Here is a 27,578-nt window from a genome sequence, read left to right on the forward strand (position 1 = left end):
CTGCCAGCACTTCCGGAGGGAGCGCGGCGCCATCTTTACTGAGGGCAACAGCCCCCGCCGCCATCTTGTTGTGGCCTCGACGCGCGGGTGAGGGACGGCGCGGCTCCAGGGCGCTCTGCTGGGCCTGGGCGCTGTGGTGGTGCCGGAACCCTGCCGGCTTAGGGAGTGCGGCTGCCGGCGCACGTAAGGGTATGCGGGGCCCTGTGTTGTGGTGGTGTGGCCTAGTGCAGTCACCTGGAAGATGACCCCACTGCTGGAATAGGAACCTATAGTGACTGAAATGTTGGCACCCCAGCACCTGAAGTGGACTCCCGTCTGCAGGAGGATGGGTGAGCCTGGCATCATAAACTGCTTCAGTGTGAAGAGCCATTACAGGGCAGTTGGAATGAAAGAACCTGGTCTGCATGGGCCTGGGAGACCCTATCTGGGGCTACAGCACATGTGTGAGCATGGGGAAGTGGCCCAGCTGATAGAGGGATGTGGAGAGGGGCAAAACTGACTCACACCAGCAGTGTGGGGATTGTGTACTCAAAACAAGTCATGGCATATAAAGAAAAAGAAACCATCCCCACCAGTATCAGCAATAGCTCCTGTCCGTACCACTGGGAGCAGGACAGCAATGCACTGCAGAAAGCTGCCATGCTCATGTGTTGTGTCTCCCATTGCTGGGTTGATCATGTTCTGTGTCCTTGCACAGTGAAAAAGTGAAGCACTTCCTGGCAAATGGCTCTTTGGACAAGGGATCTCAACTGTCCTGCATCCATTATTTCATCGGACTTACGCCTGGCTGATCCTGTACCTGGTGCAGCATGGAGATTCAAGAGAAAACTACATGAACTAATTAACCCCAGGAACAAAGACAAGGCAGTGGACCAAACAGAAGGAAGCAGTTGTTAAAAATCCAAGCCTCAACTGTCTCAGAAGATATGGATAACTAGCAAAAAAGTACTGTGTAGTGTGCTAATACATATTTACCACCTCTCTGGAAGCTTCTCTTAACATTTGAGACCTTACAGAGATTTTCTCTTCGTTATAATTGCTAAAATTTTCAACCAGGCTTCTGGAAAGACTCTGTTCTCTTTTATGTTTTGAACAGCAAAAGAAAAGTGTTCTCGTCTCTGATTTTTGTTTCATTTCCTACATCTTGTTGGGAAGACTGAATGCTTCAACTGGAGATGGTCAGCCGTGTGTTAGGAGCTTTGCCTGGTGATGTGTCACGAGTGGTGGTCGCTCCAAAAGCAGGCTCTGCAAAGGCTGTATGGGGCTCCTTGGGAGTGACGGTGCAGCCCTGTGAAGAGGGAATGGCAAGCTGCCCAACAGCCTTGGATACAGGGAGAATGGACTCGGATGTCATAAATCCTCTGAGATGCCCCTGGAGAATAGAGGCTGGGGAGGAGATTGCATCAATGCCGTTCAGCAGGCTGTGTGCTTGCCCCGTGGCCTGTCTCCTGACCTCTTCCAGGTCTTTCCAGACATACAGAAATGCTATAGATCATGGCCTTGCCCACAGGGATAGTTTCCGCTGTTGCTCTGCCCTAATCTTTGTTCATGCCTTAAGCTAAGCAATCTCAAATGCTTTCCCAACCTTTCCTCTGACTGGATTTTCCTGCTCTTCCTGTACATGCTCTCTCCCTAGAAACACATGGAGTTGCTGGCTGCATGTACTCGCAGCCCAGAAAGGCAGCACTAGCACACACTGAAACTGTCAGCTCCGTGTCTGGTGTCAACTAGGGGAACTAGGAGATGGCAGGCAGGGGTTGTGCTGACACGGGAACAACAGGATCTCTGGACAGGCGTAAGCACAGGACCCACAGAAGGTCAGGCTCATGCTGGGCAGCCCTGCATGTGGGGACACCCCGAGGTCCAGGACGCTCCCCGAGGAGGTAGGTCTCCCTGCCTTGGTGCAGGGTAATAAGGTGCTTGTAGTGCAAGTCCTTTAAAACCTATGGGCAGCAGGGGCTTGATGTGGGACAGGCCTGCCCTCCACTGGTCCCCCTTTGCCTTGCACCCACTGCAGCATCCCTTTTACTCATCAATGCTCCCCTAGTCTCTGGAAGCTACCCACAAAGTGCCCACCACGGCTGCCATCCCACTGGGGCTCCCCCTATCAATAGATTCCTGCCCATTGCCTCCTGGTACCCCTGATCCCACGGAATACCTCAGCCATTTCTGTCCCCTTTGACCCTGGCAGTGCAGCTCACCCACTGAGGCTTCCAGCAGCACTGCTGCCCATGATGCTCCTCAAAGGGTGCTCCCCCTGCCCCTCTCAGTCTCTGATGCCCCAGGTACCCTCTGATGCCACCCCTTGCCTCACAGCATTTTATGATGCTCAGGGCCCACCACCCTACTGCCCTTGCTAACCCTGCCTGCATCTGATAGAGCAGGAGCTTCCCGAGGTCCTTTTTCAGTACCTCCCTCTGTCAGGTTAAAGCCATTCCCCCTTGTCCTGTCCCTACAGGCCCCTGTCAAATGCCCCTCTCCAGGTTTCTTGTCACCCCTTTAGGCACTGGAAGCTGCTCTAAGGTGTCCCTGGAGCCTTCTCCAGGCTGAACCAGCCCAGCTCTCTCAGCCTGTCTGCAGAGCAGAGCTGCTCCAGCCCTCAGAGCATCTCCGTGGCCTCCTCTGGTTTCGCTCCAACAGCTCCATGTCCCTCTTGAGTTGTTGCTCCAGAGCTGGGACCAGGACTGCAGGGGGGGTCTCACCAGAGCAGAGCAGAGGGGGAGAATCCCCTCCCTCCATCCCTCACGCTCTGGGGATGCAGCCCAGGGCACGGTTGGTTTCTGGGCTCAAGCGCACACTGAAGTTTGGTCATGGGGAGCTTCTCATCACCCAACAGCCCAAGTCCTTCTCAGGGCTGCTCCATCCAGTTTCCCCAGGCTGTGGCTGTGCTGGGGACTGCCCCGATGCAGGGACAGGACCTTGTATTTGGCCTTGTGAACTCCATCATGTCCCCATGGTCCCACCTCTCCAGGTCCCTCTGGATCCTATCCTTTCCCTCCAGCGTGCCGACTTGCTGAGAGTATCCTCGACCCCACCAAGGTGGGACGCAGCTCTTGCGGCCACCTCAGGGGATCCAAGCTCTTCTTCCCAAGGCGCAGGCGGCCGCGCAAGGCCCCCGCCGGTGACCCGGGAGCACCGCGCAGCTTCCCGGCGCCTGCCCCAGGGAGCTCGGTGCTCACTCAGCGAGGCCTTAGAGCCGCTGCCCGGTGGGGGACCCCCGGGCACTGCCGAGGCCGAGCTGCCCCGGAAGAGCGGCTCGCCCGCAGCCCCGCCTTGCACCGCCCCGCGGGGGGCGTTCCGTGCGCGGCTCTGCCAATGGGAAAATCCCGCTGCCCTGCGTCAGCGCCGCACGGCGGCAGCGGCGGCTGTTGATAGGCAGAGCGGCGCGGCTGGCCCAATGGGAGCGGGGCGCTGCGGCCGGGCCCGGGCGCAGGCGACAGCGGCGGGGCGCGGAGCGGCCGGGGCCCAGCGCTCATCATGCCCTGCAAGCTGAAGAAGGAGAAGGTGCGGCGGGGCGGGATGGGCAGGGCTGCGCTGGGCGGCGGGTGTGCCCCCCCCCTCCTTCCCGTCGGGCGTTGACCCGATGCCCGCTTGCGCGCTCCCGCTGCCCTCCCTGCCCGCGGCCTATATCCCTCGGCGCGGACCCTCGGGCGGGGGCGCGCGCGCGCGCGGGGCTGCGGCCGGCAGGGGGCGGGGGCGCGCGGGACGGGCGGGGCGGGTGGTGCAGGAGGGCGGCGGGGGCGCGCGTCGGTACCGGTGATACTCGCCCCCCCCCCCTTTTCCTTTCCGTGATCCCAGCGGGCGCGGCGCGGCGATGCCCCCGGTGCGCGAGGTACGGCCACACCCGCGCCCCGGCCCCGCGGATCTACCGCAGCCGCCGCGCGGTGCGGGCCGGGCCGGGCCGCGCTGCGCTCCGCTCCGCTCACCCGCTGCGGCCCTGGCGGTGTCCGTGCACCTTGCGGGCAGCCCCGGGGAAGGGCTGGGCGGGCGCAGGGGCCCTGTCAGCTGGGGGGGATCGGGGCGGGCAGTGGTTCAGTCATTACCCTTCTGAGGGGAGGAGGGCCCGGGAGCTGGGCTGCCTGCAGGGGTGGGGTGGGCCTGTGGCAGCGCGCCGCTGAACTCTGCAAAGAGCCGCCGTGATTCTGCACAAGGTGACATGTTCTCTGAACGGCTTCTCGTCGTTTCAGGAGTCCCCGAAGTCGACCAAAAGCAGCACAAAGGCCGGCAGCAGCGGTGGCGGGAAGGATGGAGGGGCAGAGAATTCCGAAGAGGTAAGGCTTTCTCGTCGGATGCAGCAGTGTGCATGAGGAGGAATAGCATCTTTCGGTTTAACTGCTTCGTGCTGTTCCGCCACATAGTGTGTCAATGGGATTGTAAGGACGCAGAGAAAAAGGTGGCCAAGACTAAAGTTAAGATGAAGTTAGTTCCCCTTGGAACTTGTCCCAAAGGAAACGATGGCTATGGAAGACAAGATGAGTCTCATGCCCTACAGCCCTGCCCAAAGAGGTTTGGCATGGAGCTGATGGTGAGCACCGCTCACAGAGGTGTGCAGGGGGTGACAGAGGTGGCTGCGGAACGGAAAGAGCCACAGTTATCAAGAAGGAGGAAGCCTGACAGACGGGATCATCTTCCTTGCTCCTGTCAGAGCAAAGCACAGTAAACTGTTGACACCTTGTGTCAGAGTGGGAGTTCATGAGGAGCAATAGAAAAGGAACATGTTCTTCTGAATTGTTTTCTGGGGGAGTGATATTAGGAAGGAATGGGTAGGACACGTGAAAGTATAGAGGTAAACTGCTGGAGATGAAATGGCTCTTTGATAGAACAGCCTTGTTGCTGAGCACATTACTCACAAGAAGGCACAGTCTGTATTCCCAGCTGTGCAGTCTCACTCCCGGTTTGATGTTGCCAAGCTGGATGTGTTAGAATGGCATCAGCAGAATGTGATAATATGCTGTGATTAGAATTAACAAAATGTGGGTAAACTAGACCTTTTCTGGTCGATTTGAGTATGTCCAGCACTCAAAACCAATGTGGTTGTGGATTCTGAGACTATGCGTGTCCAAGGGAGCTTGCATGTGTGTGTGGGTCATCTATTAATACTACAATTTGGCAAACGACCTGTGCCACTTTTGCGTCCATTCTGTGCTCCAGTCTTGTCTGGAACACATGGCACTTGTTATGTGGAGGACTGAGGGTAGGAGACGTGTAACACTAATGAAGAGTAGGAAGGAATTTGTAGTTCAGTGGGGTGGTTGTTGTCAATAACTGGTTATTTTAGAGTCTCCTTCAAAGCACAGACTTGTGTTGCAGAGCCTCAGAAGACATCCCAGCTACTAGCCACTTGATTCCAGGGTCTAAGCCATAGCCAACCTGCCACATGGCCAGCAAGAAATGAGAAGCTGAGTTTGCTGCCTTGGAGCAGGCAGCAGTTTTGCAGATCCTGCTTTTACATCCCATCCTGATTTTGGCCTCTGCCCGTTTTATTTTGTGTGTACAGCTGAAAACAGCATTGGCATCCTGGGGTCAGGCTTACCTTGTACTTATTTGGCACTCTCTGGCTGCTGAGCTCACAGCTCTGGGGAGAGGAAGGGAAGCCTAGGGCTTGCAATGCAAGGGTGATGGGTAGCCTTAGAGAGCAGAGCAGTGATGACCCCATCCAAATCAGCACCGGGCTGTGGCGCTGCTCTCCTGATTGCAAGTGGTGCAGTAAGAAAGGAAGAGTAGTGCAGGCTACGAGCTTTCTTCTGCGACCTGAGATGGCACGTAATGTCTGGTCATGCCTGGGTGCAGGAGAGACTTAAAAGTGATGCGTCTAACCTTCCCTCCCACAAAACATATGCAGCCACTTCCTCATACTCCAAAGAAAATCCAGCCCTTCTTTAAGATGGAAAGCTGGGTCTCCTTTGATCATAGGAACAGAGAGCAGAGCAGAAAGGAGCCACCACTGCAGTGTGCACTGCCACTGGTCTCTTCTCCCTTTCCCTCTTGAGCTTGCAGTGAAGTTTGTTTTCTCTGGGTGCTTTCCTGTCTCTGGACTGCTCTGCTGCAGAATGGAAGAGAGCTCTTTGCTTGATAAGAAGAAATGTATGCCAGTTTGAATGCGATTTTCCTGCTCTTCAGGAAGAACAGAAAGGTATTTTGACTTTCACACTGGGGGACTGTGAGGATTTAGGTAATGTGTGCTAAGAGAGAGACTCCTTCTGTGTGTCAGAAGCAGGAGGTGGTTTGACTCCTGAAGCACCAGGAGTGGTGTTGCCTGGTGGGGTTGATGGGCTGAGCCTAGCCTGGATGCCTCTGATGCCATTGTGAGAGTTTTTTGCCCTGTGAATTCCTCCATGGAGTTACGGTTGGTTGGTTGGTTGCCTTTTTTAGGGTGAAAGTTGTGTGCACCAAAGAGAATCGTCCTTTTTCTTCGGCTCACAATAGGTGCTTAATGGGCTTGCAGCAGGAGAACAGCATTTGGGCAGCCCTTTTCCAGTATGCACTTTCCTCTCTGCTCCTTGGAGCCCTCATTTATCCTGGTCCAGAAAGCTGTGACTTGTTTTGCAGGCAAGTTGTCGGGCTGGTGGAATGAGTCGTTTGTTGAAGAGCAGCTCTGGTCTGACACACCTGAGCAAGTGGAGCAGACAGGGACCTCCTATGGGGATCTCCCTATGGCTGAGGGAGATGAAGAGGCTCGGAGCCAGTCCAGAAACCCTTAAGCAGAGTGCTTTGTTCTCTGCACTGAAGGAGCTTTTAGTGGAGCTGATCTGGAAGGGCAGATATGTTCAAAAGCAGATGCATCCCCATGAGGGAAGGCAAGTGTTTGAATTCCGTCCTAAGTACAGGGGTAGCACAGTGCTCTTTTAGATGCCCATCTTAGAGTGAAGCTGTCTGAGGTGAAAAGCCAGCAGAGCTTGGCTTTGGAGGAGAAGGTGGGTGGGGGCAGTTTACTCAGGAAGAGACAGGAGCAGGGGAGAAAATCATCAGAGCGGGGAATGGGAAATAAAAAGGTTTGTTTAGTTCATTCCCTCTGGAAAATGATGAAAATATGAATGGAGAGAATTTCTGAGTGTCTGTTTAAGGAGGATTAAAAAAAAGAAGGAATAATATCAGAGAGCAAGGCAGATTGAATGAGAGGATGAGAAAGAGTTACTCTTCCTGACCAAAAAGCCTGGGAGAGGCAGCTGGGTGGGGAGGAGAGTTAATGACCTGGAAGTGGGAGCAGGGATTAGCAGCAGCAGTGAAGAGGAGTTGCGCTGCAGCCTGGAGGGCAGCTTGGAGCCTTGCTGATGAGATCTGCAGCTCTGGGAGAGGGTGCTCCTTTTCACTGAGCTGCTGTATTACGTGTTTTGCAGATATCTCCATGGGGCTTGTTACTGCGGTACCTGAAATTCATTATTCAGAGACAGGCGTTACAGTGTGTTGATGTTACTTGCGAGGCAGAGCTGGCTTTTAATAGGGCGCTGTGTAACAGCAGACAAAGAGAGCAGGTACTGACTTGAGGGATGGGAAGGGAAGAGTCATCTGAGGAGGAGGAGCTGAGAGCAGATCTGGGCTGAGGAGCTTAGCAAGCGGGGGATGCTCAAGGGACCAGTGAGGCAGAAGGGCTTTCCCAGTGGCGATGCACCCAGCTGTGGGAGGAGAGCCTGCAAAGGTGAGGTCGTATGCGGGCAGGAGAGCAGAGGAGAGGCTGGCAAGGCTCAGGGTGGCTTGGGGTGGGGCGAAGAGGGTCTCTGTTCCTGGGAGCCCAGGGTGAAGAGGAATGACACAGAGCAAGCCCAGGGCCTGGGGCTCATTGACATGTGCCGGCAAGTTCCTAGCAAGGGAAGCAGAGATGGTGGGAACCAGTGGGGAGGAAGCGCTATGGAGCCAGGGAGCCTGTGCTTGGGGGTGTTTGAACGTGGTTGCAACTGGGGCTGTTGGCAGGATTCCACATGCTGCTCTGTTCTCTGGGCAGCTCTTCACGGGCAAACTGTGTTCTCCCAAGCCTTGCTGTGAGGAGGTGGGCCTGAGCCCTGCGTGTCGGGAGGGGGCTGAGCCTCATGAGGTTGGTGTGCTGCAGCCATGAAGCAGTCACCTAGTGTTGGTGTCAGGGATGCAGTCTGTGGGGTTGATAGCTGTGCGTTAGGAGAAAAGCTTTCCGTTCTAGAAACAACCCTGTGTTCTCAGGGGTGGAAGCTTCAGGGAAAGAAGTGTTAGGAAGCTCAATATGAACCTCGTTGGATGCGTGAGGCCAAGGTAGGAGGGCAGAAGAAGAGCAGGCCTGCCACAGGAGGCATCTCCTGAAAGCACGTGTTCAGCTTGATGTCAGAAAGTCCATATAGAAGCGACCTGAACATCTCTGAGCAGTGCAGCCCTTCCCCATCACCAGATTTTCTCCAGCAGACTCAGCTGTGTGGTTTTTGCATGTGTGTTTCTGTTTCTTGAATAGTTCTATAGCAGCTAAACCTGAAGCTGTGCTTGGTCTCTCTTCATGCCTTTAGCTATTGGAAGCTGTAGAAGCTGGTGGCAAGGACTTTCTGGAGCCCCAGTGAAGGCAGTGTGGCCACAGCCTGTTAGCCTGGGGTACACACACCATGCTCAGAACTCCACCTGTGGCTTTTCTAGGTGGGGTTAGGGGGAGTGCACAGGCATATCCTGGCAGCTTCGATCACCCATGTGTCCTGGTTCCATCAGTGTTCCCCGAGAGGCTGCTGGTGCATCTTTTGTTTCCCTCTGTACCATCTTTTCTCATCATTCACATTTTGCTTTTATTCCCTGTGGAAGGAGACTATGTAGAGGACTAACCTTCCAAAAAGCATGTGGGCAGCATCTGAGTGTCTCATGCTGCCCTGATACCCAAATATCGGGGTGAGGAACGAACAACTCATTCTTGGAAGGGTGTCAAAAAGGATTCAGTCTGACTCAACTGAGTTGAGACCACTGTTCAGGATATCTTGCCTCCAGTTTGTATCCTGGGCCTGCTTTGTCTGACAGATATGGCTGTTTTCATCACAACCTCATCTTGTTCCCTCCTCATTGTGGAACAGTGCTGCTCCATGAAGGAAATCAGATCATATCTAAACTGAAGAGAGTTCAAATCTTCTTGTCTCCCCCAGCCTTGGCTTGGAGCTGAGCGTGAAGCAGAACTTCTTAAGATTTCCTTCAAGCAAAGCCAGACCAGAACAGAAATGTTTCTGATTTCTGGTTCAAAGCAAGACTTTGACAAAATAATTGGTGCTTTGTGTTGGGCACTGTTTTGCACAGGGAGCCTTTGCACAGTGTCTCCTTGTAGGCAGCTTTCCCTATTCCTACCTTGCTGTCCCTGCATGCTGTGGGTACAGTAGCTCCTGCACTGTGGTGCTGTGCTTCATGTCTTTGGAAACCATGAGGCCTCAGTGCAGGGTAAGGACTGTGCAGGGCAAGCTGCAGCTCAGCTGCTGCTCGCAGGAGGAGACTGGCTATACCTCATTTGGAGGAGAGCTCTAATGAGCTTCTGCACTGCTGGTGCTCTCCCTCAAAATTGGTGCTCTCAAGGGGTGTGTTTGTACTGCTGTGCTGTATGTGGCAGCTGGGAGTTCATGGGGGCAGGGAAAGGTGATGGCCAAGGATTTCATCGCTCCTGCTCCTCATCCATCGCACTGTCCCTGTTGTGTCCTAAATAGGTTCACCTTGCAGCTCCTTGGCTTTGTGCACCAGCGGGAAGGATGTGGCAGAGCTGAGGAAGGGAGCGCTGCCGGGCTCACGCAGCAGAGCCAGCGTAGGCTGAGTGCTGTCTGCAGCTAAGCCCTCTGCTGTAGGCATCCTTTTGGGTTGTTGCCCTCTTCCACATTAAGTTGTGTTGGTTACTGAGCCATTATGGGCCTGGTGGACCTGGAACCTGCAGAGCTTCAGCGAGGTCAGAACAGAGCTGAGCTGAGCAAACGCTAGCTTGACTTTCTGCTGGAAACAAGAAAGTGTTTCTGAAGGGCTGATGTGGAAAAAGCAAATTAAGACCAGACAGCAGCAAGGCTGAGACAAGGTGGAGATGGAGGGAGCAGCTAGGGTGGGTTGGGAAAGCCTAAGCTTTGGGTATGGCCTGTGTGGTTTGTAGGCTCCTGGTCTATGAGTGCAGCAGTGATTTTAGTGGTGTTCACTGTTGCCTTCTCAGGACCGTACTGCCTGCTGCTTTGCTTTTCCCAGGCAGTCCCCTGCACAAGGATAAGGAGCAAGTCACTAGTTTTCAGAACTTGCTTGCTGTGGGTTGGACAGTGCTGTGATCGGAGTCAGCAATACACTGACTTCTCTGTTTGGGCCACAGAAAGTTCTTATTTCTGCTTTTATTTTGTGACAACAAACTCCTGTCACTTATTGCAAGGCATGGATTTGCTGTCTGTATCTCTAGCAGCCACCATGCCACGAATCTGTGGTGTCTGTGGTTCCTCACAGCCATGAGTAAACCTGATATTCCCTTTGCAGGTATACAAATGCAACCAGCGGGTCAGGAGCCCTGCGGAAGCGGGTGAGATGCACCAAACTGCAAGTGCAACAGTGGAAAACATGCCTGGTTTCTTCAGTGCAAGATGCTGATGGGGTCTGATGGCTCATGAGGCTTGTAGCTGACAGCTTATGGGTTGTTTTATTCTCTTCTCAGGAACAGCAGCAGCAGCAGCAGCAGCAGCAGACACCAGCTTCAAATAAGCGGCCCAGTAACAGCGCTCCCCCCCCAACCCAGCTGAATAAGATCAAGTACTCTGGGGGACCCCAGATTGTGAAGAAGGAGCGCAGGCACAGCTCTTCCCGCTTCAATCTGAGCAAAAACCGGGAGCTCCAAAAGCTCCCAGCCCTTAAAGGTAAGGAAGCTACCCTGTGGGGTTGACCTGCATGGCAAGCTACATCTGCTCCAGGCAGAGTTTGGTGGTGTAACAGCTCTTCCCAAAGTGACCCTGCCAGCAGTGCAGCCAGGATGCTCTGGGAAAGGTGCTTGGCTTGGCAGTGGGTTGAGGATCAGTGATGGATAGCCTCAAAGGAAAGGAGAATGTTCATTGTGAACTTCACTATTTACCTTCCCATTTGAAGTGATGAAAACCCTTGTGTTAATATGTGCTTAGGACTGCTTCAGATTCTTCAGCAGGTTGTGTAGGAAGGTGGTGAAGTGCAGAGACCCTTGTGCAGTCTCTTGTTTCTACATCCACCTGTTCCCTAGAGAGGACCAGGCCTTCCCCTCCTCCTCCTGGTGTTTCCATTGCAAATTATGGTAGTGCTATTGAACTTGTCCACCTTCAGGCAATTACCCAACATTAGCAGTTAGTCTACATAATGGTGCAATTAAACATGACTTAAGTGTGAACAAGGAGAAAGCATTTTCAGCAGTCATTCAGCCAGACCCTTTGCTGACATTGCCCACAGAAACAGGCAGTCCTTTTCGGAAGAGCAAACTGCCTTGCAGCTCGGCAGCCACTCTGCAAGCAAAAGGTTAAGTTTGCCTGAATGGCCTTAGCGGTGCATAGTTCCCAATAGCAACATACCAAAAAGAGAATGCTGTTAATGTAGGGCCTCCGCCACCTTGGCCCCTCTCTTCTGGGCTGCTCTCTGGGAGGAGGGTTAGCCTGCAGTGTGCTCTGTCCTGCTCCCTTTGTGGCTGGGGTGTAGTGCATGGGTGTCCCTGGTCTGCGATGGGAGCTTGTTAAGTGAGTTCTTTCTCCTTGTACCGCGAAGGGATCAGTGCTTATCAGACCAGAAACGGTTACCATGTCTGATATTGCCCTATGGGATAGTTGCTTGCAATCCCTCTGTCTCCACTGTCCCATCTCCATAGCAGGGATAACACTGCTTCCTCCCACCAGCTCAAGGGGGACTGTGACAGGGAAGGGGGGAACGCAGGACAGGGAGGAAACCACACTGGTACCTGGGCAAACCAGGAAGATGTTCTGCCTATCTCCAAGGCATTCCTGCTCTCTCTGACAGATGCTCCTCCACATGAACGAGAAGAGCTTTTCATCCAGAAGCTGCGGCAGTGCTGCGTGCTTTTTGACTTCATTTCTGACCCCCTCAGTGACCTGAAGTTCAAGGAGGTGAAGCGAGCAGGTCTCAACGAGATGGTAGAATACATCACTCACAACCGTGATGTTGTCACTGAGGCCATCTATCCTGAAGCTGTTATCATGGTAGGACATGGGGCTGCTGTGTGTGTCTATCAAAGAAATGGGGACTGTGCAGAAGCTTGGGTGGGAGCAAAAGATAGGGATATGTCAGGCAGAAGTTTGTCCCCGGTCCTACCCATTCCTTATAATCTGCTCAGCCACAGAAGGAGCAGAAGCAGAGGGTAGAGGGTGACACTGTCTGGTGTCAAGGGAGGTGGGAGCTCTCTCTTGTTGCAGAGTTCATATGCAGACTGTAACCCCACCACCTCTAGAGAGGGCTCTGTCTTTGGGTCACAGTCTGTTGCTCTGCAGTGGAGGATGAGCTATGGGAAGCACCATTGTGGGGTGCAGGGCTGTTCCTCACACACCTTTTCCCACACCTCAGTTTTCAGTGAACCTCTTCCGGACGCTCCCGCCATCATCCAACCCCACAGGCGCGGAGTTTGACCCTGAGGAAGATGAGCCTACACTAGAGGCTGCCTGGCCACACCTGCAGGTGAGGAGGAAGAGGAGTGGGGATAGATGTCGGGTGGATGCATCTCCAGGGAGTCAAGAGTACACACAGTGCTGGTGCCTGCAAGGGGTCCTGGTGTGGGGACCAGGAGAGGCCAGGCCTGACACCCATGGGGCAGAGGTGGCTTGGAGGCAATGCAGGCAGCAGGGGTGTCCTGGAAACAGGCTGATGGCTGTGTGCCACGTTCACCTGCAGGTGGCTGTAGTTCCACATGGCCCTGAGGTAGGCTGGAAGTGAACGCTTAACTGAGGGGCAGGGAGCTGTGCTGTGTTGCCTGTGTAAGAAGCAATTCCCAGCTATGGTAATGTCCCTCCTGAAGGCTCAAGTCTTCTTCTGGGCTTCAGTAGCAGTGGAGACAGCAACCCTATCTGCTTCAATGATCCTCTCCTTCCCCAGCTCCATGGGAGGCACATGGAGGAAGAGGACTGCTTAGTGCCAAAGCAAAGCCTGTGCTTGTACCTGCTAACATCTCCTGTATGCGTCTGTAATTCAGTTGTGTTAACTGGGGGCAAACAGTTGACCAGAAAAGACAGGGAATCGTAGAATCCTGGAATGGTTTGGGTTGAAAGGGACCTTAAAGCTCATCCAGTTCCAGCCCCTTGCACAGGCAGTAACACCTTCCACTAGACCAGGTTGCTCCAAGCCCTGGAGCAGTTACGAGCCACCATCAGAGCAAGGGCAGCTGAGTTGATCCCACTGAGTGAGGAAACGGGTTCCTGTATTTTCTGTGCTTCTCAGCCTTTCCCCACATCCTTAAGGAGAAGGAAAACCTTTAAAACCTGAAGTAAACATCGATGAGAGGATGGGGGCATTTCTGAGTCATCTTTCCTTCTATCCATAGCTGGTGTATGAGTTCTTCCTCCGGTTCTTGGAATCACCTGATTTTCAACCAAACGTAGCCAAGAAATACATCGACCAGAAGTTTGTACTGTCTGTAAGTAGTCCTTGCCCCTGCCCCTGTGCACCACCTTTATGAAGGCCACGCAGCAGGTTTTGGTCCAGGTGTTGTTCAAACAGTCCAGCTTCGTCAGCAGGTGCTTGGTGATGTGGGTTTTCCCTTTCCCTTTGTTTAGTCTTGAAGGAGCAGCCAGAATTCTCTGTGCAGGGCAAGTGTGGGTGAGCTGTAGTCACTGGAACTCATCTCTCATTGTCCAGATGGAGGGGGGCACTGGGGCCTTGCAAGGGAAACCCTAGGGGGACACAGGTTTGTAGAGTGTGCAGGCCACCACAGTGCCACTGACGGTTCCAGCTTGTGTTGCTGTTAGTTTTGTGCAGGCTGGCAGCATGCAGGCATGGACTGAACTTCTCTCTCCACAGCTGCTGGATCTCTTTGACAGTGAAGACCCCAGAGAACGAGACTTCCTAAAGACTATTCTGCACAGGATCTATGGGAAGTTCCTGGGTCTGCGAGCGTATGTGAGGCGGCAGATCAACAATATATTTTACAGGTGAGATGTTTCGTAGTGTCACTTGGCCTAGTGAGTGAATGGGACAATCAGGGAGGAAAATTTGGGGCACTAGGCTGTGTGTCTCTGATCCATGCTGTGATTAGCAAAGTGACTCAGTTATGTCACACTACTTTGGTAGGGACAGCATTCACTGGTGTTTAAGAGCAGAAAGAATGTGATATCACTATCTTCAGTGCACACAGAGCATGTGTTGGGACGTGTGAGCTTTAGCTGATCTGGGGGGCCATGAGTTTATTTGCTTCTCTCCCTTACACCTTGCCCTGTTGTCCTGGAGTTCTGTTAATTTGCTAGGAAGCTCCCCATCTCCTGTGGTTTTCTCTCCTTTTGCTCATCAAACTCTATGCAGCATTTGGCAATGACATCTCATTCTCTCTTCTTTAGGTTCATCTATGAAACAGAGCACCACAATGGGATTGCAGAACTGCTGGAGATCCTGGGAAGGTAAGAGCACTTTTGGAAGTCCCAAAGGCCCCATAGTGAGTGGTCTCCCAGCCCAGTGTGCAGCATGAGCTGGCAGTACCTTCCTTCAGCAGCCCTTGCTGAAGAGGAGCCACCTCTTCCAGGGGTATCAGTTGGACAAAGCACAGAGTGAAAATACTCTCCAGCCTGTTGGGAAATGTGGTAGCCTTCTCCTCAGATGCAGTACTGTGAGCATGGAGGATCGCTCTGCCTCTCATGCACACCAAAAAGAGACAGTTTACAGCTTGTATACCTTTATTATAGACATACTCATCACAATTCCGTGCAATGCTCACCCCGGTTCCTCATTGCCTATGTAATTTGGGTAGACAAGGCCATGGTGCAGGCGCTGTGGGTTTGAGGAGTGGTCTCTGGGAGTCGTGGTGGTCATTTGGGCAGAAATACCCCCACTGGTTTTATACTTCTATGGAAATCCATTAGGTAAGGACACTGAATGTGTGTTTAGTCTTGCCAGTTACCTACATGTGCTTGTTTGGGCTAATTCATGACCCTGAGAGGCTTCTCTAGCAGTTTTCTTTCACAGCCATTTACCTGTTTCTCAGGTAATAAACCTTATTGACAGGAGAAAGGCCTGCAGTGATTTGGGAGAGAAATCCGGTCCTCTTGTTGCATGCCTTCCTTATCTTGAGAATGCTTGTAACTTTGTCCATGGCTAAGTCTCAATACACGATGAAAAGCTTGTTTAATTCGGTGTCACTGTTCTGTAAAGTAAACTGCTGAGCATGGTGTGCAAGTTAGGCCCCAGTGACCATGCTTCTGGCAGGTGCTTTCTCCAAGTGACTACTGAGAGCTAGGGCAAGACACTGATTCTTTTGAGGTTAAAGATACTGTGTTTTTGCTGGGTAAAGTTTGTTAATGAGACTCTTGTTTCTCCTCAGTATAATCAATGGGTTTGCTTTGCCTCTGAAGGAAGAGCACAAGATGTTCCTCATCAGAGTCTTGTTACCCCTGCACAAGGTGAAGTCTCTCAGTGTTTACCACCCACAGGTGAGAAGTGCTTCAAGTTACGTCCTTCAGAAGCTGTTGTTCAGGCTTGCTTATAACTGTTCTTGGATCTTCTACAATAAGGGGACCCGCCTGGTTATGAAGGAATGGCTTTGGACATTGTCTATTTGGGCTTAAGTAAAGTATTTGACACTTGTCTCCCAGTGGCCTCCTAGAGAAACTGGCTGCTCATGGCCTGGATAGGTGTGGTGTGCTCTTCAGTGGGTTGGAAACTGACTGGATGGCCAAGCCCGAAATGTGGTGGTAAATGGCATCACATCTGCTTGGTGACCAGTCACCAGGCTGGTGAAGGCTCAGAGGGGACCGTATCACTCTCTACAACTGCCTGAAAGGAGGTTGTAGTGAGATGGGGGTTGGTCTCTTCTCCCAAGGAACAAGGGATGGGACAAGAGGAAACGGCCTCAAGCTGCACCAAGGGAGGTTTAGGCTGGATATTGGGAACAATTCCTTCCCCAAAGGGCAGTCAGGCATTGGAACAGGCTGCCCAGGGCAGTGCTGGAGCCACCGTCCCTGGAAGTGTTCACAAACCGCGTAGGCAAGGCCCTCAGTGCCATGGGTTAGTGGTGGCCTTGGCAGTGCTGGTGAACGGTTGGACTGGATGATCGTAAAGGTCTTTTCCAACCTCGTTGATTCTGTGGTTCTGTGATTTACTGGGCTGCATGACTGTGGTATACAAAGTGCTTGCCGTGAGATGGTTTGGGCTCTGCGTTAGTCCCTGTCTGTGATGGTTTGTCCCAGCCTTGTGGTGTCCTGGCCACACGTGTGCTTTTTGCCACTGGCTGATAGAAGGGTATCCTACCATTTCCTGCTGATTTATTGCTGTGCCCTGCTTTGCCTTTCCATGCTGGAATTTTGTGAAATACTGGGGCCCTGCTGAAGCGAGAGGTGAAATTCCGAGCTGCAGTCATCAGTGTGTGGTGGGTCAGCTGTTAGTCACCACTGAGATACGAACAGAAATCCATGTGCTGGGCTGCAAGACTGGTACAGGGATTAACTGATTGCAATTTGGAATACATAATAGAAGAGAAGATCAGGACTCAGGCTAGGAATTGGAAAGTGTGGGTACTGAGCAGTGATGTCTGCTCACCCAGCCTTGTTTTTATGCAGCAGGCCTTTCTGATAGTCAGGTTTGTCCCTTCTCCTGTGTGCAGCTGTGCTGATATTTGAATGTAATAGCTGGGGGCTGCTCTAGGTGGCTTAAGTTTTACTCTTTATGCTGCACGGATATCCTGAGCTCAGGCCCTGCCTGCTTGGGCTTAGAGCCTTTGCTTGCCATCAGAACTGGATTCAGAGCTGCAACAGCACTCACCACGCACACTGTGAAGGACATAATGTGACTTTCAGCCTAGGGTGGCAGTGGCACTTTAGAGTTTCCCAAGTGTACCTGAGATTAATCTTTCCATATTTGCTTCCTACAGTTGGCGTACTGTGTTGTACAGTTCTTGGAGAAAGACAGCAGCCTGACAGAGCCAGTGAGTAACCTCGCTTAACCTTCCTGTGTCAGTCAAACCCCAGAAGCTTTTCTGCTCCTTTAGACTACAGCAAGGGTGAAAAAAGGCTGAAGAAACTGAGAATCAGTTGGGTTGTTTACTGGGTTTGCCTTGTACCCTGTGAACAGCAGGGGCCATGCTGCTCAAGTGCAAATCAGAAAGCTTCAGGAAGGTGGCCTATAGTCTTCCTTTGTGCTTTGGATCTTGGTGTAGCAGAAGGAACACTATAGCATGCTGTCCTTCCAGGGCAGAGCTTTCAGCTCGTGACAGATGCTGCAGAGACAAAACACATGGCCATGGGATATCTCATGGAACCAGCATGAGCTTGTGGGGGCCCTGAAACAGGGATAGTTCAGTCTGATAGTTCACTGTGGCAATGAGGTTAGGAACCTGGGGCACAAAGGTCCAAGACAAGCCACTGTTCCTTGATGAAAGTATTCTCCTCCCTGCTCTTGCATCAGTTTGTTTCCTTCACAGTATTAAGTCTCCTTATAGACGCATTGGCCTTCAGAATGCAGTGCTGGGAAACAGATGGATCCAAAATGTGTGAGCAGTGTGGATGGGGAGCTCACGTATTCCAGTTCGCACAGACCTGCAGCGTTAACCAGGCGATGTGGCAGCTTGGCAGAGGGTGCAAGCAGGAGACGAGTGTTTCTCCACCCACTGCAGGCCAGGAAATGTCTTCTACAGTGCTGAGCTTCACAGCCTCAAAACAGCAGATGGCCAAAGAACACATGCTTGTGTCACTGTAGCAGGGAGCACCAGAAAGTGTGAGCCTTCTCATGAGTAACACTAGCTGAGGTCGTTCTGTTCCCTGGCTGAAGTGTGTGTGCTGGTGGTGAGCCTGGCTGTTCTTGAAGGAAGCTGGTCAACTGTTGCCAGCTTTCTGGCTCCTCAGCTCTGTGCAGTGCTGAAGCAGAGCTCCCAGCTTTTCCTTTAAATGTGGGTCCTCCATTTCCTGTGTTCCCAGAAGCCTGCTCTGAAATAAACTGCATACAGTAGCTTCCTGATCTTGCTGAGTACTTCCTATGGCTGACATCCAGCCCAAAGCCTCCTGCCAAAGCACTTTCTGTAGGGTGAGGGAGAAGAGAGGCAGAGAAATCCATCAATATTTCCAGGATTCACTTTTCAGCTTACTGAAACAATTAAGCCCCATAGCTCGTCACTGCTTTCTGGGTAGTGGGCCAGTGGCCCCTGAATTAGAGACCCAGACCTGGTTTGATGCTGTGGAAAGCAGTGGGGTGACCCTGCTTCAGTGGGTGTTGCGCTGGGTCCCAACCAGACGTGTCAAGGCTGTATTGCCACAGGTCGTGTCCTGTTGAAACATCCTGCTTGTGAAGGTTTAGAATAAATGGAAAGAGGCCAGATCACTCACTAGGTCCACAATCACTTCAAGTGGGCCTCCCAGAAGCTTGCTCAGCAAGGCTTGACGTGGTAGCTCTTGGTTAACAGCAGTCTGAGTGACTGCCAGGTGAGCAAGGCCTCAGATGTGCTCAGCAGTGGCAGAGACAGACTCGACACACCTCGCACCGCCTTAGCTGTAGGAGAAATGATGTCTGAGTCACTGCAGCTGACTGAATGGCAGACCTGAGTAATGACAAACTGAGGGTACCAAACTGTTGGCTGAGAAGCCTGGAGTTGGTGGAAATGTAATGCTCAAGATGTGTTTAATCTTGCTGTTGCTTTGCCCACTGCTGTAAACTTCCTCTTGAGTGCTGGCTTCATGATCAGAGTTTGAAAGAGCAGCTCCTACACCACTCTGCAGTGTATTGAATAAGGATTCTTCAGGGACCTTTTCCATAGTGTTCCCAATTTTATTAGTTGCTCTCTTCCATCAGCCAGCCCACCCTGGTTTGAGCCTTCCATGTTAAGCTGTGTCTGGGGAAAAAGGTGGTTCTAGGCTTTGTGCTTGCAGTACAGAATCATAGCAGCCTGGGCAGTGCTGGTTAACATGGCAGAGTTTGGGCTTTTCTTTCTTCCCTGATGACCCCACCATGACTTCCTGAGAAAGCCTCCTCTGTAATTTCCTTCCTTCTGATCTTGCAACCAGACCCTTAAAACTGTATTTCACAGCTGGTGTTAACTGTCAGCCTCTGACACTGTCTCTGTATCCTTCATGCAGGTGATCGTGGGCTTGCTGAAGTTCTGGCCAAAAACTCACAGCCCCAAGGAGGTGATGTTCCTGAACGAGCTGGAGGAGATCTTGGATGTGATTGAGCCATCTGAGTTTGTGAAAGTCATGGAGCCCTTGTTCAGGCAGTTGGCCAAGTGTGTCTCCAGCCCACACTTCCAGGTGAGTCGCAGCTCAGGGAGGGGACAGGGCACTGGCTTGTAACCCACTTTGCATGCGAGGGTGTCACCACAGCTTTTGGGCTTGTCTTTGTGGATCATGGGAGGTGTAAGCAGGGTGAGTATTGGGGTGACGTGTGGTGGGAAGTGGTGAGAATCCTCACCACAACCACAGAGCAAGCTCATCCAAAGAGAAAACAAAGCGGATCGGTGGAGCCCTTCCTGCTGATCTCTGCTTTTCAGCACCATCTACTGCAGCAGCTGAAGCTGGAGTAGAGGTGGTCTGCCTCCTGTTTTGGCTAGCAAACATAGAGGAGATCCACCCAGTGTCATCCTGTTGCAGTAAGACCAAGCTGGCTGCAGTTTTGGAAGGAGGCCAACCAAAGAGCCACTGTAGAGAAGTCATGTTGTATTATTCTGGTGCTGGTTGCAAAGGGTGAGGTGTACTGAAGAAATGCCAGAGTCTGCTTCTTCCTTGTTCACACTGAAGGGGACTGCCTGTAGTACCAGGCTAAAACAGTCTCTGTGGCTGGTAGTCAAGGCTTAAAATGTCAAGGGTGGTAGGACAGCAGTATCTCCTAGCAGGTATTCTTGGCTCACCGGTTTTGGTTGCCATGAAGAGTGTCCAGGAAGCAGATAGCTTGCTGGTGAAACACAGGGCTGGCCCAGGTATGGCTGGGGTGTGAAAGAGTGACATAGCCCCCTCCTGGAGTGAGTGTGACTGCACAGCGAGGCAGACTGGCTTCAGCCTGTCTTTTGGTACAGAGAGGTACAGAATCATGTGATTACAAGCCAAAAATGAGGTCAGTCTAGTGTATGTAAAAGATCACTGTTTCCTGGAAAGGACTGGGAGAGCCTGACGGAAACCAGCTGGACATGGATTACTGGTGTGGTGATGGGAAGCAAAGGACAAACGTGACCTTTGGGTGTGGAAGGACTTAACAGTAGGGAGTAAGGAGCTTGAATAAAGTAGGGTAAAGGCTGGAGGAGAGGCATCCTGTACTTGATAGCAGCCCTCAGCTGCTGCCAACTCTTTAAAAAACATGATTGAAAACCCCAGAGAAGGTGCAAATACTTTTCAGCCTGAGAAAATTAACCCCAAAGGTGCCCCATATGGTCAGGCTGAACAGGCTCTGTGTCTGCAGCTTGTCTGAGAACAGAAATAGGAACTGGCTTCTTGGTAAGTCTGAACATCTTGGTGGGGAGAGTTTTCTCTGAGTGGATTGTGTGTTAATCTAGCAGACAAAGGCTTAACCAGATCTAAGAGCTGGAGCCTCTTCCTGGGTTTTTAAGCCGTTCTCAAGCTAGTGCTAAATGCAGGAATTAGCTCGGTGATCTGCATTGCCCTGATTTGTGGTCAAATATGAAGAGTTGTGGTTGAATCTATCACTATGTGGGAACTTGTTAGTCTTGTTTGTCTCGTAAGAGCAGGGTGGCTGCCCCAAGATTTTCCATGTTTTCACCTGTATAATGAGGGGATGAATTGTGGGCCTGGTGACTGAAGGGTGCTTGAGAGCCTAGAAAGACTGTTGTGGGGAAGGCCGGAGAGGAGTGGAAGGAATGGAGATGTACAGGGGACAGCCTGAGGAAATGAAGGAGACTTGGAGCTAGTCTGAGCTGGGACGTGGAGTGGGTAACGTTACTGTCCTCAAGTCTTGTGTAAAGGGTGTTGAAGTCATCGGTGCTCCTTGGCTGGGTGGTGGCAAGCTCTGGTCTCAGCACTGCACAGCCTCCCTGTGCACCGCCAGTGTTACTGGAAGGAGCCTCTCCAAGTCTGTCTTTCTCTCCTGCTGCAGGTGGCAGAGCGAGCACTGTACTACTGGAACAACGAATATATCATGAGCCTAATCAGCGATAACGCAGCCAAAATCCTCCCGATCATGTTTCCAGCGCTCTACAAGAACTCCAAGAGTCACTGGAACAAGTAGGTCTTTCCACGTCCCCTGGCACTTGCTGCCATGCATACAGGATCCCTTGACCTACTACCAAGGGGTCAGTAGTATCAGCATGGAAAAGTGCCACCGCAGAGCTTAGTGACGTGTTTCTGCAAGGAGTCAGGACCTGCAGTGATCCACCTTGGGGCCACTGAGTCTACCCAGAGTTTGATGCCTGCATGTCACTAGCGCTGCCAGTCTCTTGGAGGTGTGCAGGAGGTTTTCCAGCTGACTTCTGGCTGCTTGTTAACTAAGGATCACCCTTATGTTCTCCATGACCAGAGACTTTGGCTAATGTAGTGTCTTGACTTCTTGAGTACACGAAGAAAGGAGAAAGCAGAACTAACCAGGCACATGTCCCATGTCAAATCATTGCCCTCTGTGTCTGATTCCTCAATACTAGTCTGCTTTATGGTTCTCCCATCAACTTCTTTTCTTCTGGCTGCTGCTTCAGTTGATTCCTTACCTGCCTAATTCAAGTTGTAAAACTCCCTTCCTTTTAATGAATTAGCTGAGAGTACTCACCCCACAGCTGAGATCCTAAAATCTTTCATCAGAAACTACAAAAATAAGAATAAAGTCATCTTCCCCTATCCTAGAGGGTGGGAAAAAATGAGCACTAGTAAATTCTAGGGAGACTGGCAACTCCAGAGCTTAGGAGGATAGTCCGATACCAAAGACAGGGTTGCAGACAAGGCACATGCACGCAGACATACATGGTGTGTGTGCACAGTGTGCACGTGTGCATGCAGACAGATGCACAGTGACACACTGTCAGTGTTAATGGCCCTTCTGATCAGAGTTCAGAAAAGGACTTTCATATTCTTGTCTGGAACCCTTCACCAGTTCTGTTTCCTTCTTGCCCCAGTCAAAATTCATGATTCTGCTGTTTCTGTCTTTCCTTCTTGTCTCATTCCCAGTGATATGCCAGAAGTCCTGAAGGTGTTTTTCTCTTATTTCTCCTTGTTTTAGCCCAGGTTAAATACTTCATATTGTCCCCTTCCTTCTCATGGCTCCTGTACTCCAACACTTGGTCAGACAGTGTGTGTAAAACCAGCAGGGCTGTAGCTCTCTTCTTGGAGCTGGTGAGGCACAGAGCTCCATGCAGTGCATCTCTCACCTGTTGCCTCTAGGTCAGGTATTTCAGAGACAGCTTTTTATTCCCCATGAGAGTCCTTGTCCCACAGAGAGCTCATGCACAGTGGGACCTATCTATAAACTGCTGACAAAAGTCAGCTTTTCTTCTCTGGTATTCTTTGTGCTGGTTCCCACCTCTGCAGGGGCTGCTGAATGTTTGTGTTTATAGCACCTCAGTGACAGCTCCTGAGCCAATGCTGGGCAGCCCAAACCAGTGACTGTGTATGTGCAAAGTGACCTGTGGGAGGCACTAAAGCTGGGTTAGGTAAAGCCCCCTTGAGAGCAGCCCTGAGCAGGTCTCTGGCATCTTTTTCAGTTTTTAAATACAAGAAATAAACGTGTATTTTTGCATTCATTAGTCTGAGCACAGTAGAGCAGACCTGCCCCAGTGGTATTCTCTTTATTCTGTGTCTCTTTTCCCCTGTGCCTTACTCTTCTGTGTTTGTAGAGGGGGTTTTCCCCTGCTAATGGCTGGCATTGTGTGAAAACCTCTTGTCACATTGCTGTAGTATGTGAGTTGTTGCTGCTGTTAGCTCTTGTCTGCACTATTGGTGCTAACTCAGGGCTGAAGACCCGGAGGATCCCACCATGACTTGTTCTTCTTTCCCCATTTCTTTGCAGGACAATCCATGGGCTGATATACAATGCACTGAAGCTGTTCATGGAGATGAACCAAAAGCTTTTTGATGATTGCACACAGCAATACAAGGCAGAGAAGCAGAAGTGAGTAAGAGATTCTTGCCAAGTAACTTGAGCTCGTGCTGGAGTCTCCTTGGTGTACGGTAACAGACGGTAGATGCCAGTAGGCAGAGGGGAATTGGAAAGGTGGTGCAAATCATGCTGTCAAAAAGTAGGGTCCCTCACCAATAACTCTGTGGAGGGATGAGAAAAGGTAAAATGGGTGCCCTGATAAGAACCCTCAGTTCTGCTGGAGCAAGTGGTTTGAAAGAGAGTGACTGAGTTTGCTGGGTCATGAGGAAATAAATGGCAGTGTAGAAGATACTCAGCTTTGCAGAGATGTTTGTGCGCTTGCCAGTGGAACCCTGCTGCTTCAGAAGCACTTTTGTGAAGAGCTTTGCTGCGGTGAGCACATTGCATTTTCAATTTCCCAGTAATAAAGGTGAGAAAATACCTGGAATTTCAAAGAGCAAATGATGGGGATAAAAATCTGAGCTCAGCAAGTACCAGTACCATGATGCTGCGAAGAAGAAATAGTTCCACCTTTTCTGCTTCCTTGTGCTGGTTTTGATGCCTTGTGAACCAAGACAGTTCAGTAAGCAAGAAGGAAACTATTTTCCTTCCTTAGGTCTGTTTTCTGCTGACTTAGTGACATAAAGTAGTGCTGCTCACTCCTGGATGAGCCAAGGGGGCCACAGAGGTGGCAGTGGGGGGAGCAGGACTAACCCTTCCAGGCAGTGGGGAGGTCTGGGAGATGTTCAGTTGTTCTTGAGCACTACAAGGTGATTGCATTCAGCTCTGGGGCTCCCAGCACAAGAGGTACATGGACCTGCTTGAGCAAGTCCAAAGGAAGGCCACAAAGATGTTTTCTGCTCGTGTTAAGATGATATTTTTTCTCTCTCCAGTGCCTCTCTGACCAATTATGCTTCAGAAAACCTTGTGTTGGGTTTTTATCAGGGTTATACATTTTGCTCTCCTAGATAAGCAGATTTGGTAAGATGTCAAAAGCAAATTGAGAGTCTCTGAAGGACGGAGCAGCTCTTCCCCCTCGCCTGCACTTTCCTGCTGTCTCTTGCTTTTCCTGTGAGTGAAAGATGCGCTTTCCCCAGGAGTTCACACTTTGTGCTTTCTCTCTCTCTGCAGGGGAAGGTTCAGGATGAAGGAACGAGAAGAAATGTGGCAGAAAATAGAGGAGCTGGCCCGGCTGAACCCCCAGGTGGGTAACAGCAGGGCCTAAGATGAAGCAGACAAGAATGTGGGGGATCTTGACCTGCTTCCTCAGCTTGTGAAAGCAGGCTCTAGCACCTGATCTCAGTCCTGTGCACGCAACTGCAGTGGTGCTCCCTCCCTCCCAAAACACAGGGTCGTGGGGGTGCTGGTCATGTAATGCCTTATAGGGAGCAGGTATGTGTTGATATGTATATGGACTCCTCTCTCAGCTGTGGCTGTACACACATGGTGCTATAGCTTCTGCACTGGGTAGGCAAAGATGCTCCTTTCTTGTCTGTGTACCTGCTGCTGTCTCTGTGGGTGCCAAAGAAGTATGCTGTGCTGTGTTAACATGCTGGGGGAGAAGGCTTGGTGTTGGGTGGCGTGCTGATTCTCCAGCTGTCTGTGTTGTCTGCAGTACCCCATGTATTACGCACCTCCACCATTGCCTCCTGTCTGCTGTATGGAAACGGAGACCCCCACTGCGGAGGACATACAGCTACTGAAGAAAACAGTGGAGACAGAAGCTGTGCAGGTGTGTAGGTGACGTGGGGCCTTCCACAGCTACTCTCAGAGCAGAACAGTCAGTCCAGGGTCCAGTTTCCAAGTGTTCTGAGGGGAAATACCCCAACTGTCATCCCTGATCTTTAGATCCCAACCTGTACTCTGAAGAGTGGGGTTTATCTCACCTTCCTGCTCTGGAAAATAGTGCAAGTGGGACTTCCCACCTCCTTTTGGTCTGTGTTTGGCTCTCAGCCTGTTCCACAGCATCCCGTGGTGTCACCCAGTATATCCCAGAGCAGCTGGAGGTGTGGAGGAGTTTTCTGCTGATTCCTGACTCCTTTGGTTTGTCTGCAGATGCTGAAAGACATAAAGAAGGATAAAGTGTTGCTGCGCCGGAAATCTGAGCTTCCTCAGGACGTCTACACTATAAAAGCCCTGGAGGCCCACAAGAGAGCAGAAGAGTTCCTCACCTCAAGCCAGGAGGCAATCTGACAGGCTCAGGAGCTGGCTCGGGAAGCTCTGCCCCATCCCTTTCCCCCAGGGGTCACGGAAACACACTCAGTTCTCATGTATAACTAAGGAATGAACATGGTGAGCTGTGCCTGTCCTCCACTCCATCTGCATCCCTCCAGGGTAGAGCTGGGTTTACGTTATAACTTGTATTTTAACCACTGTCATGTCCTTCTGCTTTTCCTCCTTTCTTCTGCTTTTCCACCTTGGGTGTGTGTGCGTGAAGGGAGCCTGCCTGCCCTGCCATTGTGTCAGCCCGGGTAGGAGCTGCTTCATTCCCAGCTGCCACCTGATCCTTACTCAGCCTGGGAGCCAGACCCCGCTGCCCTGGCTCTGCGTTGGCCAGAGGTGACCGCGTGTGGCTCAGCGTGCTGCTGCGATCCCCAAGTGCCAAGGCTCTGCCATGCCTGCCCTGTGCAGCCAAGCCCTGCCGTGCTCAGGGGTTGAGCTGAGCATGGAGCAGAGTTCTGCTGCCTCTCTGCTCTGCCTTGGGGTGCAGCAATGCAGCTGGAGGGTCTTACATACACCAGAGATGTCTGCTTCCACCTTTCTTTTGCTTCAAGCCCCTTGTTCTGTTCCCCTGTCAGTGGAGTGGGGGTTCAGTGCTTTGCCACCCCCAGTAAAGCTGGGTGCAAGCACTACATACTATTGCAGCCCTCCCTTTAGAGCATCCTTAGAAGCTCTCCTGTGGGAAAGTGAATTCCTTCAGCTGTTTGTGTTGGTCTGTACTGACTTGTCTCCATCACGGTGTCTTGGGTTAATTGTGGGCCCAGAATTAGCTTCCTGCTTTGTAGCAGATGTCAGCCACTGACTTTGCTTTCTTCCTCTACCTGCTCAATTAAAATACTCCTGTAGCTCTCCCTTTGTTGCTATAGCTCATCCTTTGCTCTGCAGTGGCCAGGGTTTCTAGGAAGCTTGTGCTGCTAAAGTAATTTCTGCAAACTAGTGGAAGCAATGGATGCACATCACGGGGCCAGGCTGAGTTTCTGAGTATTCAGTTGTCTCCTCTCTGTGACCAATGGCTTGGTGCTACTGCTGAACTGCTTCCATGGGTGCTCTGAGAGAAGTCCACCTTGCCGTGTTGCTCTGGCACCTGCTGTGGCAAGAGGCCCTTGTTGGTTGTCATATGGTGCATCAGGGACTTCTTGTGCTAATTTAGCCTTTAGAGCACGCTTGGGTGCTACTGTTTATCCAGCTTTCTCCCTACCTTTTCTTGGTGCAGATTCAGTGCCAGGCCAAGGTGCCACCTCAAAGGGGCCAGCTTGTGATAGCAAAGGGTCTTCCTCACTTCTTACCTGCTGCGCCTGCTTTCTTGACACATCAGCTTAAGTGGGCTTGCGATAGCTTAGGGGGTCAGTGCTGGTCTGATGCTGCTCTGCAGCACTGTGGGATGTTGCAGAAGGTCCTGGTGTTATCTTCTTGTCCTCACCAGTAAACCATTCCCAGGTCAGAGGTTCGTCCCCCCTAATCTTACTGCTGGGGCGCAGCACATCTTTCCTCCGACCCAACCAAAGCTGGTTTTCCCCTGTGCATCCTGCACCCCCTGCCCCGTTTGGCTCTCAGTTCCCCACAGTAACCATGCCACCACCTCTTGGGAGCAGCTGGCCAGCACAAGGACATGCGAGCCCACCCTCAGCCACGCAGGGCCCCACCACCTCCCCTCCGCTTCGCGCAACAGGCCAGTTCATCAGGAGACTTACCAAACACCTCAGGGAGGTTATTACTTACTTTGAACATTAGTTCAAGCTCATGGTCAGCTGCCAATCAATTACCTCATGCCTGGCACAGCATGTAGACGTGCTCTGGGTGATGCTGGGTGGCGCACAGGAGCGGCAGGGCACCGCAGGGACAGGGGACTGCTCAGTGCCCCCTGCAGCAGGGCTCGGGCTGGGCAGGTTTCCCCCCGGTGCAGTACAGGCTTTCCCGATCTGTGTGCTTTGCCTTGCGTTACAAGCCACCACCACCTCCTTTTCCGTGGAGCCCAGGCAGCAGCTGCTCTTCCCTGCCTGCAGAAGGAGCAGAGTTGCAGTGCACAGAGGCTGTCGCTGCCCTACTGATGGTGTGTCTCTGCCGCCAGCCCCTGACCTGTGGCCAGAGGAATGGGCCGTGGCAGGCCAGGAACACGTCCCGGCTACATGCTGTACAGCTTCGATGTTCTCATAGCTTTGTGTGTCTTGTTCTGGGTCAGGGAACTTCTGCTTATCACCATTAGTTTCCTGCCTATTCATTCCAGTGTCCTGGACACCTAAGAAGGGGACCATGTGAGAAAGGGGGGA

At 51.9% G+C, this 27,578-nt stretch overlaps 1 protein-coding gene across 3 annotated transcripts; it reads left to right on the top strand.

Moving 5' to 3' along the window:
- The first annotated feature begins 3,367 nt into the window (after window positions 1-3,367).
- Window positions 3,368-26,773, top strand: PPP2R5D (protein phosphatase 2 regulatory subunit B'delta). Of its 3 annotated transcripts, none has more exons than XM_061367128.1 (16): window positions 3,368-3,504; window positions 4,188-4,271; window positions 10,595-10,793; window positions 11,908-12,107; window positions 12,469-12,579; window positions 13,439-13,531; window positions 13,915-14,045; window positions 14,448-14,507; window positions 15,425-15,533; window positions 16,970-17,023; window positions 19,164-19,334; window positions 21,127-21,254; window positions 23,023-23,124; window positions 24,223-24,295; window positions 24,707-24,823; window positions 25,147-26,773. In XM_061367128.1, exons 1-16 carry the CDS (start codon window positions 3,478-3,480, stop codon window positions 25,282-25,284), a joined length of 1,797 nt encoding a protein of 598 aa, XP_061223112.1. In that variant the 5' UTR covers window positions 3,368-3,477; the 3' UTR covers window positions 25,285-26,773. The 3 variants fall into 3 exon arrangements, with proteins under 3 accessions (XP_061223112.1, XP_061223113.1, XP_061223114.1); XM_061367129.1 differs by having other exon boundaries at window positions 10,601-10,793; XM_061367130.1 differs by having other exon boundaries at window positions 10,604-10,793.
- Window positions 26,774-27,578: the final 805 nt, after the last annotated feature.

Source organism: Neopsephotus bourkii, unplaced genomic scaffold (assembly GCF_033783945.1).
Source record: "Neopsephotus bourkii isolate Nb327-2 ecotype Australia unplaced genomic scaffold, CSIRO-AGI_Nbou_v1 NB_1373, whole genome shotgun sequence".
Classification (NCBI taxonomy): Eukaryota; Metazoa; Chordata; class Aves; order Psittaciformes; family Psittacidae; genus Neopsephotus; species Neopsephotus bourkii.

Excerpts from the sequence above, each read along its gene's own strand:
- PPP2R5D (XM_061367128.1), top strand. The coding sequence starts at position 3,478 with ATGCCCTGCAAGCTGAAGAAGGAGAAG. Across the intron at positions 3,505-4,187 it reads GCAAGCTGAAGAAGGAGAAG|GAGTCCCCGAAGTCGACCAA; the intron begins GTGCGGCGGGGC and ends TCGTCGTTTCAG. Across the intron at positions 19,335-21,126 it reads TCTCCAGCCCACACTTCCAG|GTGGCAGAGCGAGCACTGTA; the intron begins GTGAGTCGCAGC and ends CTCCTGCTGCAG.